At 43.8% G+C, this 12495-nt stretch overlaps 2 protein-coding genes and 1 pseudogene across 3 annotated transcripts in view; 2 read left to right on the forward strand and 1 right to left on the reverse strand.

Annotated features, from left to right (window-relative positions):
- Nucleotides 1-11168, forward strand: part of LOC311633370 (uncharacterized protein) — a 42371-nt gene extending 31203 nt beyond the window's left edge. The window contains exons 2-3 of the mRNA XM_084905982.1: nt 135-326; nt 8968-11168. Coding sequence (XP_084762108.1) covers nt 135-326; nt 8968-9024 — 249 coding nt within the window. The 3' untranslated portion in view covers nt 9025-11168. The remainder of the gene's footprint in view (nt 1-134; nt 327-8967) is intronic.
- LOC311633819 (cullin-2-like) overlaps nt 1-12495 on the reverse strand; it is a 392353-nt pseudogene that overhangs the window by 200178 nt on the left and 179680 nt on the right. The gene's annotated exons all lie outside the window — the stretch shown is intronic.
- The window catches only part of LOC311633341 (uncharacterized protein), a 92523-nt gene that overhangs the window by 14103 nt on the left and 65925 nt on the right, over nt 1-12495 (forward strand). The gene's annotated exons all lie outside the window — the stretch shown is intronic.

The following is a 12495-nucleotide window of genomic DNA, read 5'->3' on the forward strand; positions in this document are numbered from 1 at the left end:
TGGTGTCCTCACTAACCCGGTGCCCTGGGGGAGGTTGATGGGGGGAAGGGAGGGGGGAAGTGAAGGTGTGTCAGGAGTACAATTACTGGTTCTCAGAAAGGCAGCTTTGGTGTCAATTGTCTCCATTCTGACAGGTTGGCGTGACCTTGGAGGACATTGCCCTGTACTTCTCCAGGGAGGAATGGAGCCTCCTGGATGAGGGTCAGAGGCAGCTGTACCTGAATGTGATGCTGGAGAACTTTGAACTTGTATCCTCGCTGGGTAAGACCCTCACTGTCACCAGTGACCTGGACTTGGCTTTGCATTTCCCCAGCCCCTTTTCCCAGGTGCGCTCTGTCCTCACATGAGAATGGTGGTTACTGCACGTTTTCCAGTTTCCTGGGCAGTTGCTGTCCTTTGCTTGCACTGCGGCTGCTCTCTGTGCCACCCTGATCCCTGCTGCACTGAACTCACAGGGAAGGACCTGTGGTCGGTAGGGTGGCAGGGAGCCTAACGGATTCCACCTTGATTAGCGAGGAAAGTGTTTTTTATATTCCTGCTGGACATTTGTGCATATTTTTGGGAATTTTTTTTCTATATCTTTAGCCTCTGTTTGTGGTTGTTTTATGTTTTTACTAGAGGCCCTGTGCACGAAAATCCTGCATGGTGGGGAGGCAGGTGTCCCTCAGTCTAGCCCAGGGGTCCTCAAACTTTTTAAAGTGGGGGCCAGATCACGGTCCCTCAGAGAGCTGGAGGGCCGGACTATATGAACTACTAATTCCTACTGTAACACCTCGGCTGCGCTCACTGCCCAAAAAACCTGGTGGGCCGGATCAGACTCCTCTGTGGGCCGCATGTGGCCCACGGGCCGTAGTTTGAAGACCCCTGGCTCTAGCCTTTACCCTCTCCAATCTGAGACATCCCTCTTATAATCCAAGACTACTGGCTCCCAACTGCTCACCTGCCTGCCTTCCTGATTGCCCTTAACTGCGTCTGCCAACCAGTCTGATTACCCCTAACTACTCCCCTGCCAGCATGATTAATGCCTAACTGCTCCCCTGCCAGCCCGTTTGTTCCTAACTGCTCTCCCCTGCCAGCCTGGTCACCCCTAACTGCCCTCCCCTGCCATCATGGTCACTCCTAACTGCCCTCTCCTGCCAGCCTGGTCCTCAACAACTGCTCTTCCCTGCAAGCCTGAGATCCCCCACCTGCCCTTTCCTGCAGGCTTGGGTCCCCCTAAACTGCCCTTCTCTGCAGGCCTGGTCCTCCCTATCTTCCCTCCCTTAAAGGCCTGGTCACCCCTAACTGTTCTCCTTTACAGGCCTGATCCCCCCAACTGCCCTCCCCTACAGGCCTGGTCCCCCCAACTTCCGTCCCCTGCAGGCTGATCTCCCCCAACAGCTCTCTCCTGCTGGCCTGCATCCCCCTGAATTGCCCCTCCCTGCAGGACCAGTTTCTCCCCAACTGCCCTCCCCTGCAGGCTGATCTCCCCCAACTGCTCTTCCCTGCAGGCCTGCATCCCCCCGAATTGCCCTTCCCTGCAGGGCCAGTCTCTCCCCAACTTCCCTCCTCTGCCGGCCTGGTCAAACCTAACTGCCCTCCCCTGCTGGCCATCTTGTGTCCTTGTTGGGGCAGCCATCTTGTGTGTTGGATTGATAGTCAATTGGCATATTACTCTTTTATTAGTTAGGATTGATTTTAGAGAGAAGAGAAAGGAGAGTCAGAAATATCAGTGATGGGCTGAGATCGATTTGGCTCAGTGGATAGAGCATCGGCCTGCGGACTGAAAGGTCCCAGGTTCGATTCCGGTCAAGGGCATGTACCTTGGTTGCAGGCACATCCCCTGTTGGGGGTGGGCAAGAGGAAGCTGATTGATGATTCTCATCGATGTTGCTAACTCTCTATCTCTCTCCCTTCCTCTCTGTAAAAAATCAATAAGATATATTAAAAGAAAGAAAGAAAGAAAGGAAGAAATCTCAGTGATGGGAGGAGAATCATTCTATATGCCTCCAGCACGTCCCCTACTGGGGATCAAGTTGGCAACCCAAGCATGTGGTCCAAATTGGAATTGAACCCAGGATCCTTCAGTCCACAGGCCAACACTGTCCACTGAGTAAAACCAGCTAGGGCAGCTTATTTTATTTTTAAAATAAACTTTTTAGTCCTTTTTCATTTTCTCTTCCTTTTTTTCCCTCTGTCTCTTCCTACCGTCTTTGTTTCATAGCATTCCATTTATGGCTTTCTTTCTTTTTTTTTTTCTTTTTGAAAAAAATTTTTAAAAATATATATTTTATTGCTTTTTTACAGAGAGGAAGGGAGAGGGATAGAGAGTTAGAAACATTAATGAGAGAGAAACATCCATTAGCTGCCTCCTGCACATCTCCTACTGGGGATGTGCCTGAAACCAAGGTACATGCCCTTGACTGGAATCGAACCTGGTACCTTTCAGTCCCTAGGCTGATGCTCTATCCATTGAGCCAAACCGGTTTGGCCATTAATGGCTTTTTTTTATGGTGTTCCTTAGTTCACATTGGTATTTTCTTTTAAATTTATTTTTCCTCTTTCTTTCCATCTGCATGATTTCAAATAGGGACATCACATATTCTTTTGTGCCTGATGTTGCTACTCTTCATTTTATGTTTTCAATTCATTTCTTATAATTTATCAACTACAGAATTTGTTTCATTCCTTTTTATGATTTCTGTCTACCTATGTTTTTCCTTTTATGATTTATCTTTTGTATTTTTTGTGTTTTTTTTTTTTAATTCAATATATTTTTATTGACTTTAGGGAAGAAGGGAGAAGGAGAGTGAGATAGAAACATCAATGATGAGAAAGAATCATGGATTGTCCCCCACCTTCACACTCCTTATTAGGGATCAAGCCTGAAAACTGGGTATATTCCCTTGAGCAGAATCAAACCCGGGACCCTTGCACCTGTAGGCTGACGCTCTGTCCACTGAGCAAAACCGGCAAGGGCTGATGTTTTCCTTTTGTTACTGGGTTGATTTTGTCATTGTGTTGGTTCCGTTTGTGTTTTCTTATAGCTCAGTGATGTTTTTATTTATTTATTTATTTATTTATTTATTTATTTATAAATATTTTATTGATTTTTTACAGAGTGGAAGGGAGAGAGATAGAGAGCCAGAAACATCGTTGAGAGAGAAACATCGACCAGCCGCCTGTACATGCCCTTGACCGGAATCGAATCTGGGACCCTTCAGTCCGCAGACCAACGCTCTACCACTGAGCCAAACCGGTTTCGGCTCAGTGATGTTTTTAAAAGTAAAAGTAGTTTGGAATCCTTATCAGGCTGTATGTAGAGAGCCATTTATTTCCTATTGATTCCTGGAAAATTATCATGTTTTCTTGGTGGTGTTTTTGTTTTCAGTATTTTTTTTTTTTTTTTTTTTCAATTATACCTTTACTAGAGGCCCGGTGAACAGATGCGTTAGCAGTGGGGTCCCTCAGCCTGGCTTGTGCCCTCTCACAATCTGGGACCCCTCCAGGGATGTCTGAATGCCAATTTCAGCCATATTCCCCACAGGATCTGACATCCCCTAAGGTATGTGGTAGTGCAGTAAGCTACCGGTGACCGAGGAGGAGCCTGAGCCTTAGCTGGGTCTCTGTGCCACTCCCACTCATCCCAGCCGCACTGTGCCTGCCTCCACTGCTCCGTAGCACAGAGGACTGAGAGGGTCATGAGCCTGGTGTCTGGTGCCTGTCAGTCTGCTGAGCAGTGCTCACCTTGGGAGCATACTGACTACTAGGGTTTAGCTCCTATGTTGAGCATATCCCCCCTGGTGGTCAGTGCTTGTCATAGTGACTGGTCAAATAGTCGTTCATCACTTGGTCACTTCGGTTTCTATATATATAGACTAGAGGCCTCGTCCACAAAATTTGTGCACTCGTGTGAGGGGCCTCAACCCGGCCTGAGACATCTCACACTCTAGGGCCCCTTGCTACTTACCGCCCGTCTGCTCCCTGCTCTCTGATCACTGTGGTTAGGACTGCTCGGCTCCCTGTTCCTTACTGCTCCCCTTGCTGCTCCTTAGCAATGCTGCAGAGGTGGGAGAGAGGCAGCCGCAGCCACCGCTACTGACCCTGTCAGCTGTGAGGCCAGCTTCTTGCTGAGTGGCTCACCCTCTGTGGCAGTGCACTGACCACCAGAGATAAGCTCCTGCATTGAGCGTCTGCCCCCTGGTGGTCAGTTGCCATCATAGTGATGGGTCATTCCGGTTGTTCTGCTGTAATGGTTGTTAGGTTTTTATTATATAGACTAGGCACCTGTTGCAGGAATATTCCTGCAAGACTGCCGGTGGGCTTCCCTCCCACCACCACCACCTCTCCAGCCTCCCCGACCTCTCCCGTTGTGGCGGGCCATCAACACAGCGCACCTCGGTCTGCATGCCCGACCCTCTGTGGCCAAGCCCACTGCTGCCGCCTCTGGGGCCATGCGTGCCGCTGCTGCGTGCTCTGCCCACCCGACCTGCCGTGCCCCCCGCCCCCACTGCCTCCTGCCCCTGCGTGCGCCACCCCTGCACACCTCACCCCGACCCACACGTGTTGCCAGTGCTTTCCCTCCAGCAGCTGCAGCCATCTTCCTTTCTACTTTCCCTCCCTTTTCCATCTATGCTGTCTTCAGTCTTCACTCCTCCCTCCCTCTGTATATGCAAATTAACCGCCATATCTGTTGAGTTAATTTGCATACTCACTCTGATTGGCTGACGGGCATGGTTTGTATAACAGAGTTATGGTTAATTTGCATATTGTTCTATTATTAGGTTCGATTGTTGAAAATATTACATGTGTCATATTTACTTCCCTATTGACCCCTAGTAGCCCTACCAGTTACCCTGCCCTAGGCATACACCACCCTATTGTCTGATTCCATGAGTTATGCATATATGATTATAAGTGCTTTGGTTTTTCTCCTCTCACCCACCTACACACCAGCAACTTCCCTCTGAGATTCCACCGTCTGTCTCATGCTTCCATGTCTCTGGATCTATTTTGTTAATCAGTTTATTTTGTTTATTAGATTCCACATATGAGTAAGATCATGTGATACTTGTTTTTCTCTGGCTGGCTTATTTCACTTAGGATAATATTCTCTAGGTCCCTCCCTGCTGTCTCAAAAGGCCAGAGGTCCTTCTTTTTTTACTGCTGCATAGTGTTCCATGTGTACATGTACCATTGCTATTTATCCACTCAACGACTGATTGGCAGTTGGGCTAGTACCAGATGTTAGCTAATATAAATTGTGCTGCTATGAGTTAGGAGTGCATACATTGTTTCTGTTTGATGTTTTGGGTTTCTAACCATATTTTCCCAGAAGTGGGATCACTGGGTCAAATGGCAGTTCATATTTAATTTTTTGAGGAAACTCCATGCTGTTCCATAATGTCTTCACCAGTCTGCATTTGGACCAGCAGTATACTGGAGTTCCCTTTTTTCCACATCCTCACCAGCACGTTTTCTTTGTTGAATTTTGTCTTCCTCCTCCTCTCCCTCCTCCTTCTCCTCCTCCTCCTTCTTCAAATATATTTTATTGATTTTTTTACAAGGAGAAAGGGAGATGGATAGAGAGTTAGAAACATTGATGAGAGAGAAACATCGATCAGCTGCCTCCTGTACACTCCCTTCTGGGGATGTGCCCACAACCAAGGTATATGCCCTTGACTGGAATCGAACCTGGGACCCTTCAGTCCACAGGCCGATGCTCTATCCACTGAGCCAAACCGATTAGGGCTGTTGAATTTTTCATGGTAGCCATCCTGACAGGTGTCCTCTTAATGTGCATCTCTCTGATGGTAAGTTCAAGCATTTATTCATGTCTTAGCCATCCATATGTCCACTTGGGAGAAGTGTGTATTTAAGTTCTTTGCCCATATTTTAATTGGACTATTTTTATTTTGATGCAGTCCCATTTGTTTCTTTTCTCCTCAGTTTCCTTTGCTCTAGCAGATATAACTGTAAACATATTGGTACGAGAGATGTCCAAGATTTTGCTGACTATGGTTTCTTCTCGAATTTTTATGATTTCATGACTTACACTTAAGACTTTTATGCATTTTGAGGTTATTCTTGCGTATGGTGTAAGTTGGTGGTCTAGTTTCATTTTTATTTTTATTTTTTTGCATGTATCTGTCCAATTATCCCAGCATCATCTATTGAAGAGTCTGTCTTGACTCCACTGGCTGTTCTTGCCTTCTTTGTCAATGATTAATTGAGGAGAATGGCTTGGGTCAGGTTTGGGGTCTCTTGTTCTATTCCGTTGATCTATATGCCTGTTCTTCTGCCAGTACCAGCCTGTTTTGAGTACAGTGGCTTTGCAGTAAAACTTATCACGTATTATGATCTGTCCGACCTAGTTTTTCTTTTTCTTTTTTAATATATTTTACTGATTTTTTACAGAGAGGAAGGTGTTGGGATAAAGATTTAGAAACATGGATGGGAGAGAAACATCGATCACCTGCCTCCTGCACCTCCCACAAGGAATGTGCCCACAAGCAAGGTACATGCCCCTGACCAAAATGGAACCTGGGACCCCTTAGTCTGCAGACGGGCGCTCTATCCACTGAGCCAAACCACTCATGGCCGACCTAGTTTTTCCTGCTGCAGGTCTTTTTGATTCCATATAAATTTGTTCTGGCTCTGTGAAATATGCCTTTGGTATTTTAGTAGGAATTGCATTGAATCTGTAGATTGCCTTGAGCATTATGGACATTATAATGATGTTCATTTTACCAGCCCATGAACTCAGTTTATTCTTCCACTTGTTTTTATCTCCTTCTATCTCTTTTTTCAACATTCTGTAGTTTTCCAAGTCTTTTGCCTCCTTATTTACGTTTATTACCAAGTATCTTAAAATTTTTTTGCAGTGGTAAATGGGATTGTTGTTTAGTTTCTCTTTTGGAGAATTCATTTTTGGTGTATGAAAAAGCCGTCAACTTCTGGGTGTTGATTTTGTATCCTGTTGATTTTGCCCAATTCATTCATTTATATTTTTTACTTTTAAAAAATATATTCATTAAATTTTTTAAGAGAGGATAGAGAGTTAGAAAAATCCATGAGACAGAAACATCTATCAGCTGCCTGCTGCACCAAGGTACATTCCCTTAACTGGAATCGAACCTGGGACCCATTATCCCCTAGTCCAACGCTCTATCCACTGAACCAAACCGGTCAGGGCCCAATTCATTTATTAAATCTAGTAATTTATTGGTGAAGTCTTTCTGTTTTTCTATATATAATATCCTATCTGCAAATAATGAGAGTTTTACTTCTTCCTTTCTAGTATAGATGCCTTTTATTTCTTCTTGTCTGATCACTGTGGTTAGGAGTTCAGTAGTATGTTGAATCAAGAGTGGTGAAAGAAGACATCCCTATCTGGTTCCAGTTCTTATCTTTGGGGAAATGGTTTTAATTTTTGCCCATTCATTATGATGATGACTGTAGATTTGCATATATAGCTTTTATCATTTTGTGATACGCTCCCTGTATTCCCAGTTTGCTGCGAGCTGTTATCACAAATGGGTGTTGGATTTCATAGAATGCTTTTTCTTCGTCTGTTGATATGATCATGTGTATTTTGTTTATGTGATGTGTCACGTTTATTGATTTGTGAATATTGTACCAGCTGGCATCCCTGGAATGAATCCCACTTGATTACGGTGTATGATATTTTTAATATATATCAGTTAATATTTTGTTGAGAATTTTAACATCAGTGTTCATCCGGGATATTGGCCTATAATTTTCTTTAAAGTGTCTGTATCTGGTTTTAGAATTAGGATACTGCTTTACTCATATAAAGAGCTTGGAAGTGTTCCTTTGTGGATTTTTTTTTGAATAGTTTGAGGAGTATAGATGTTAGTTCTTCTTAGAATGTTTGGTAAAAGCCCCTGTGAAGCTGTCCAGACCCAGGCTTTTGTTTTGGGGGAGCTTTTTTTTTTCCTTCTTACTGCTTATATTTTGCTCTTTTACATTGCTCTTTGTCTTTTTTTTTTTTTTTTTTTTTTTTTTAATATATTTTATTGATTTTTTACAGAGAAGATGGAGAGTTAGAAACATCGATGAGAGAGAAACATCAATCAGCTGCCTCTTGCACACCCCCTACTGGAGATGTGCCCGCAACCAAGGGGCATTAGAATCGAACCTGGGACCTTTCAGTCCGCAGGCCAACGCTCTATCCACTGAGCCAAACCGGTTTTGGCTAAATGTTTTTCTTTATTTTAGTCACAAAGGCGGGGAGAGAGACAGAGTGAAAGAGAGAAAGGAGAGAGAGAGAAACATTGATTGGTTGCCTCCTATATGCAGGCCAAATGTTGGTTGAACTTAGAACCTGGGTTTTTTCTCTGACAGGAATTTAATCTAGCAATCCCTTCATGGGAAGGATGACGCTCAACCAACTGAGCCACACTATCCATGGCTAAACTACTCAATTCTAACTGTTATTATTTCTACTTAGGTTTCCAGCATTATCCATAAGCTTATGGATAATCTTTACCTCTCTAAACTTTGTACCTCAACAGCTTCCCATCTAGGTTCCTGTTTACGGCACTCCAATCTTGGTCCTTGCCTTTAGAGTTTGTTGTGTCACATACTGTATTAACCATATACATCATGCTCTGTAACGCAATGGGTTTTAATATGCTTGAGCACATTCACATTGTTCTACATAGACTGCGTCATCAGTTTGAATGGTCCTACAGAAAGCGGTTTGTAAAGGAACAACTAGTGGGCCCTGCACCTCTTGTTTCTGTCCCATCTTATGTTCATACCCCTTCCTTGGTAAGGTCTCTACCATTGACTGACCTTAGGGGTCAAATAATGTATAACAGCCATTTCCTCAGGGTGTAACTCACCGGTCTTGAAAAACATCCCATACACTCATGCCTAGCTGTGACAGATACACATTTGAGATGAGAGTATTTCTTCCTTCTAAAGTCATCATGTACATCACCTGTGTTTCCTTTTATTCAGGTTGCTGCTGTGGAGCAGAGAATGTGGAGGAACCTCTTGAAGAGAACATTTCAGTAGGAGTGTCACAGGCAAGGAATCCCACATTAGCTTTGTCTTCCCAGAAGAGCCACCCTTGTGAGAGTTGTGGACTAGTTTTGAGAAACATTTTCCACGTGACTCATCAGCAGGAATTACAACACAGGCAGATTCTATTGAGGTGTGGAGCATGTGCACAGCAATTTTATTTCAGTGCACCATTTCACCAGCAGCAGCACTTGAGAGAGAAGCCTTTGATAAGAGGTGTGAACTTGGTCTCACTTGAAGAGGGCTGCAATTTCAATGTGTTTCAGAAGCTTTTTAGCTGTGGAGAGGTGGGGCAGGACATCCTTAGCACAGCAGGGCATCTCCAGCAAACGGCTACTCAGATCAGTGAGAAGCCAAATGGTATCTCGATGTGTGGGGTGACATATCAAGAGGAAAATAATTATTTTACTAATAAAGACTGTGATAAATCCATTGGCTCTAACTACATATGTGATTGGGACAAGGGTGTCCCTTCTCGAAAAGCTTACTTCAGTTGCCATGAATGTGGAAAATATTTTTCTCGATTTTCTACTTTTTGTTATCATCAGAGATTTCATGCAGAAAAAAAGCTTTATAAACACAGTGAATGTGGGAAATCCTTTATTACTAGTACTGGCCTCCTTTACCATCACACAGATGAAAGGCCTTATCAATGTATTGAATGTGGGAAATCTTTTACCAGCATCCATTACCTTTGTCGTCATCAGAAAATTCATAATGGAAAGAAGCTTTATAAGTACAGTGAAAGTGGGAAATCATTTATTCAGAACTATATCCTTCATTGCCATCAGAGAGTTCACACTGGAGAAAGGCCTTATGAGTGCAGTGAATGTGGGAAATCTTATACCCAGAGCAGTGGACTCCGTGCTCATCAAAGAGTTCACAGTGGAGAAAGGCCTTATGAGTGCAGTGAATGTGGAAAATCCTTCAATGGGAAATACGTCCTTCGTCGTCCTGAGAGAATTCACAGTGGTGAAGAGCCTTTTGTGTGCAATGAATGTGGAAAATCTTTTATCTGTAGAAATGGCCTCCGTTACCATGAGATGAGAGTTCACACTGGAGAAAGGCTTTTTGAGTGCAATGAATGTGGAAAATCTTTTACCTCTAGAAGTGGCCTCCGTTACCATCAAATGAGAGTCCACACTGGAGAAAAGCCTTATAAGTGCAATGAATGTGGGCAGTCTTTTGTCAATAGTAATCGCTTACGTAATCATCAGAGATTGCACACTGGAGAAAAGCCTTATACGTGCAACGAATGTGAGAAATCTTTTACCAGTATTGCTTATCTTAATTATCATCAGAGATTGCACACCGGAGAAAGGCCTTATAAGTGCGATGAATGTCAGAAATCTTTTGACACTACCTATCAACTTCGTTATCATCAGAGAGTTCACACTGGAGGAAACCCTTATGAGTGCAGTGAATGTGGGACATCATTTACTCAGAAATATGCCTTCCATTGTCATCAGAGAATTCACACTGGAGAACGTCCTTATAAGTGCAATGAATGTGGGAAATCATTTACTCGGAAAAATGTCCTTCGTTATCATGAGAGAATTCACACTGGTGAAAAGCCTTACGAGTGCAGTGAATGTGGAAAATCTTTTACCTGTGGAAGTAGCCTCCGTTTCCATCAGATGGGAGTTCACACTGGAGAAAGGCCTTATGAGTGCAATGAATGTGGGAAATCTTTTACCAGTAGTGATAGCTTCCGTCGTCATCAGAGAATTCACACTGGAGTAAGACCTTATAAGTGCAATGAATGTGGGAAATCTTTTATCAGTGGTAGTAGCTTGCGTCGTCATCGGAGAGTTCACACTGGAGAAAAGCCTTATGTGTGTGGTGAGTGTGGGAAGTCTTTTACCACCAAATATTGCCTTGGTTCTCATCAGAAAATTCACGCTAGAGAAAGGTCTAATGAGTGTAGTTAATATGGGAATTCTTTTAGCCAAACTTCTAACAGAGGAGTTCACATTAGAGTAAGGTCTTAGATATGCACGAAATATAGATTTTTTTTTTTTTGTTCAACCGTAACAGTACTATCAGAAATTCTATGAAGCTCTATTTCTCTGAACTGAATCTCATACACGGCAACATCAAGAGTAGGGAGATTCACAATAAATTTTGTGCTGTGAAAATCGTGTGTGCATATTGCCCTTATTAAAGTTTTTATTTCAGGGGAAGTGGGTGAGAGAGAGAGAGAAACACGAATGAGGATAAAAAATCATTGATCAGTTGCCTCCTGCCCGTGTCCTACTGGGAATTGAGCTCACAACCAGGACATGTGCCCTTGACCGGAACCAAACCCAGGACCCTTCAGCGCAAAGGCCGGCACTCTGTACACTGAGCAAACCAGATAGGGCTACTTCTTGATTTTTTTAAAAAAATATATTTTATTGATTTTTTACAGAGAGGAAGGGAGAAAGAGAGAGAGCCAGAAACATCGATTAGAGAGAAATATCGACCAATTGCCTCCTGCACACCCCCCACTGGGGATGTGCCTGCAACCAATGTACATGCCCTTGACCGGAATTGAACCTGGAACCCTTCAGTCCGCAGACTGATGCTCTACCACTGAGCCAAACCGGTTCTGGCTACTTCTTGATTTTGTTTGCTGTTTTTTTCTTCAGATCTTCCCTGTCCGCTATTACAGTGTCTCTGCCTGTGTTATCACTTGGTACAAAATTCCACTTTCCAGAGCTTTCTGGAAAGACAGAACTTGGAATTCATCGCTTCTTTCTTGCTATTGGGCCTTCGTACCCTGTTAGAAAATAGTGATTTTCCTCCTTAGCATCCAACCCACTTGGGATTTTCCACATGATAACCTCCTTTCACAGGGCATTTATGTCATTCTTTGCTCCTCTCCCTCCCAGGTTCTTCATACTTTGTTCTCATCACTCTTTAACATTTTCCATATTTCCATGAGGTGACCTGTTTCTGTTCTGGGAAATTGATTCCCAAATTGACTTCTCACTCAATATTGTCTAATGGAGTGTTTGCCAGCCGGTGCTCTGTGGATCACTGCTGGTCCATGAGTTCTGAAAGGTCGGCAACCGCTGGTTTAAGAAAACTTTTGGAGCAGCAGTCCAACCAGAAGTATGAAAGTTTGTCGACCACTGGTCTAATGCACACTTCCTTTTCTTTTTTTTTAAATATATATTTTATTGATTTTACAGAGAGGAAGAGAGAGAGGGATAGAGAGTTAGAAACATCAATGAGAGAGAAACATCGATCAGCTGCCTCTTGCACACCCCCCATTGGGGATGTGCCCACAACCCAGGTACATGCCCTTGACCAGAATCAAACCCAGGACCCTTCAGTCCACAGGCCGACGCTCTATCCACTGAGCCAAACCGGTTTCAGCCTAATGCACACTTTCTTCCGATGTATTTTATTCATGGTCATGGCAGCTGGCCTCTGACTTCTCATTTTGTGTGTGAGAGCAGGAATCATCTTTTTAAGTTA

This window comes from Pipistrellus hanaki, assembly GCF_964339955.1.
Source record: "Pipistrellus hanaki genome assembly, chromosome: 15".
NCBI lineage: Eukaryota > Metazoa > Chordata > Mammalia > Chiroptera > Vespertilionidae > Pipistrellus > Pipistrellus hanaki.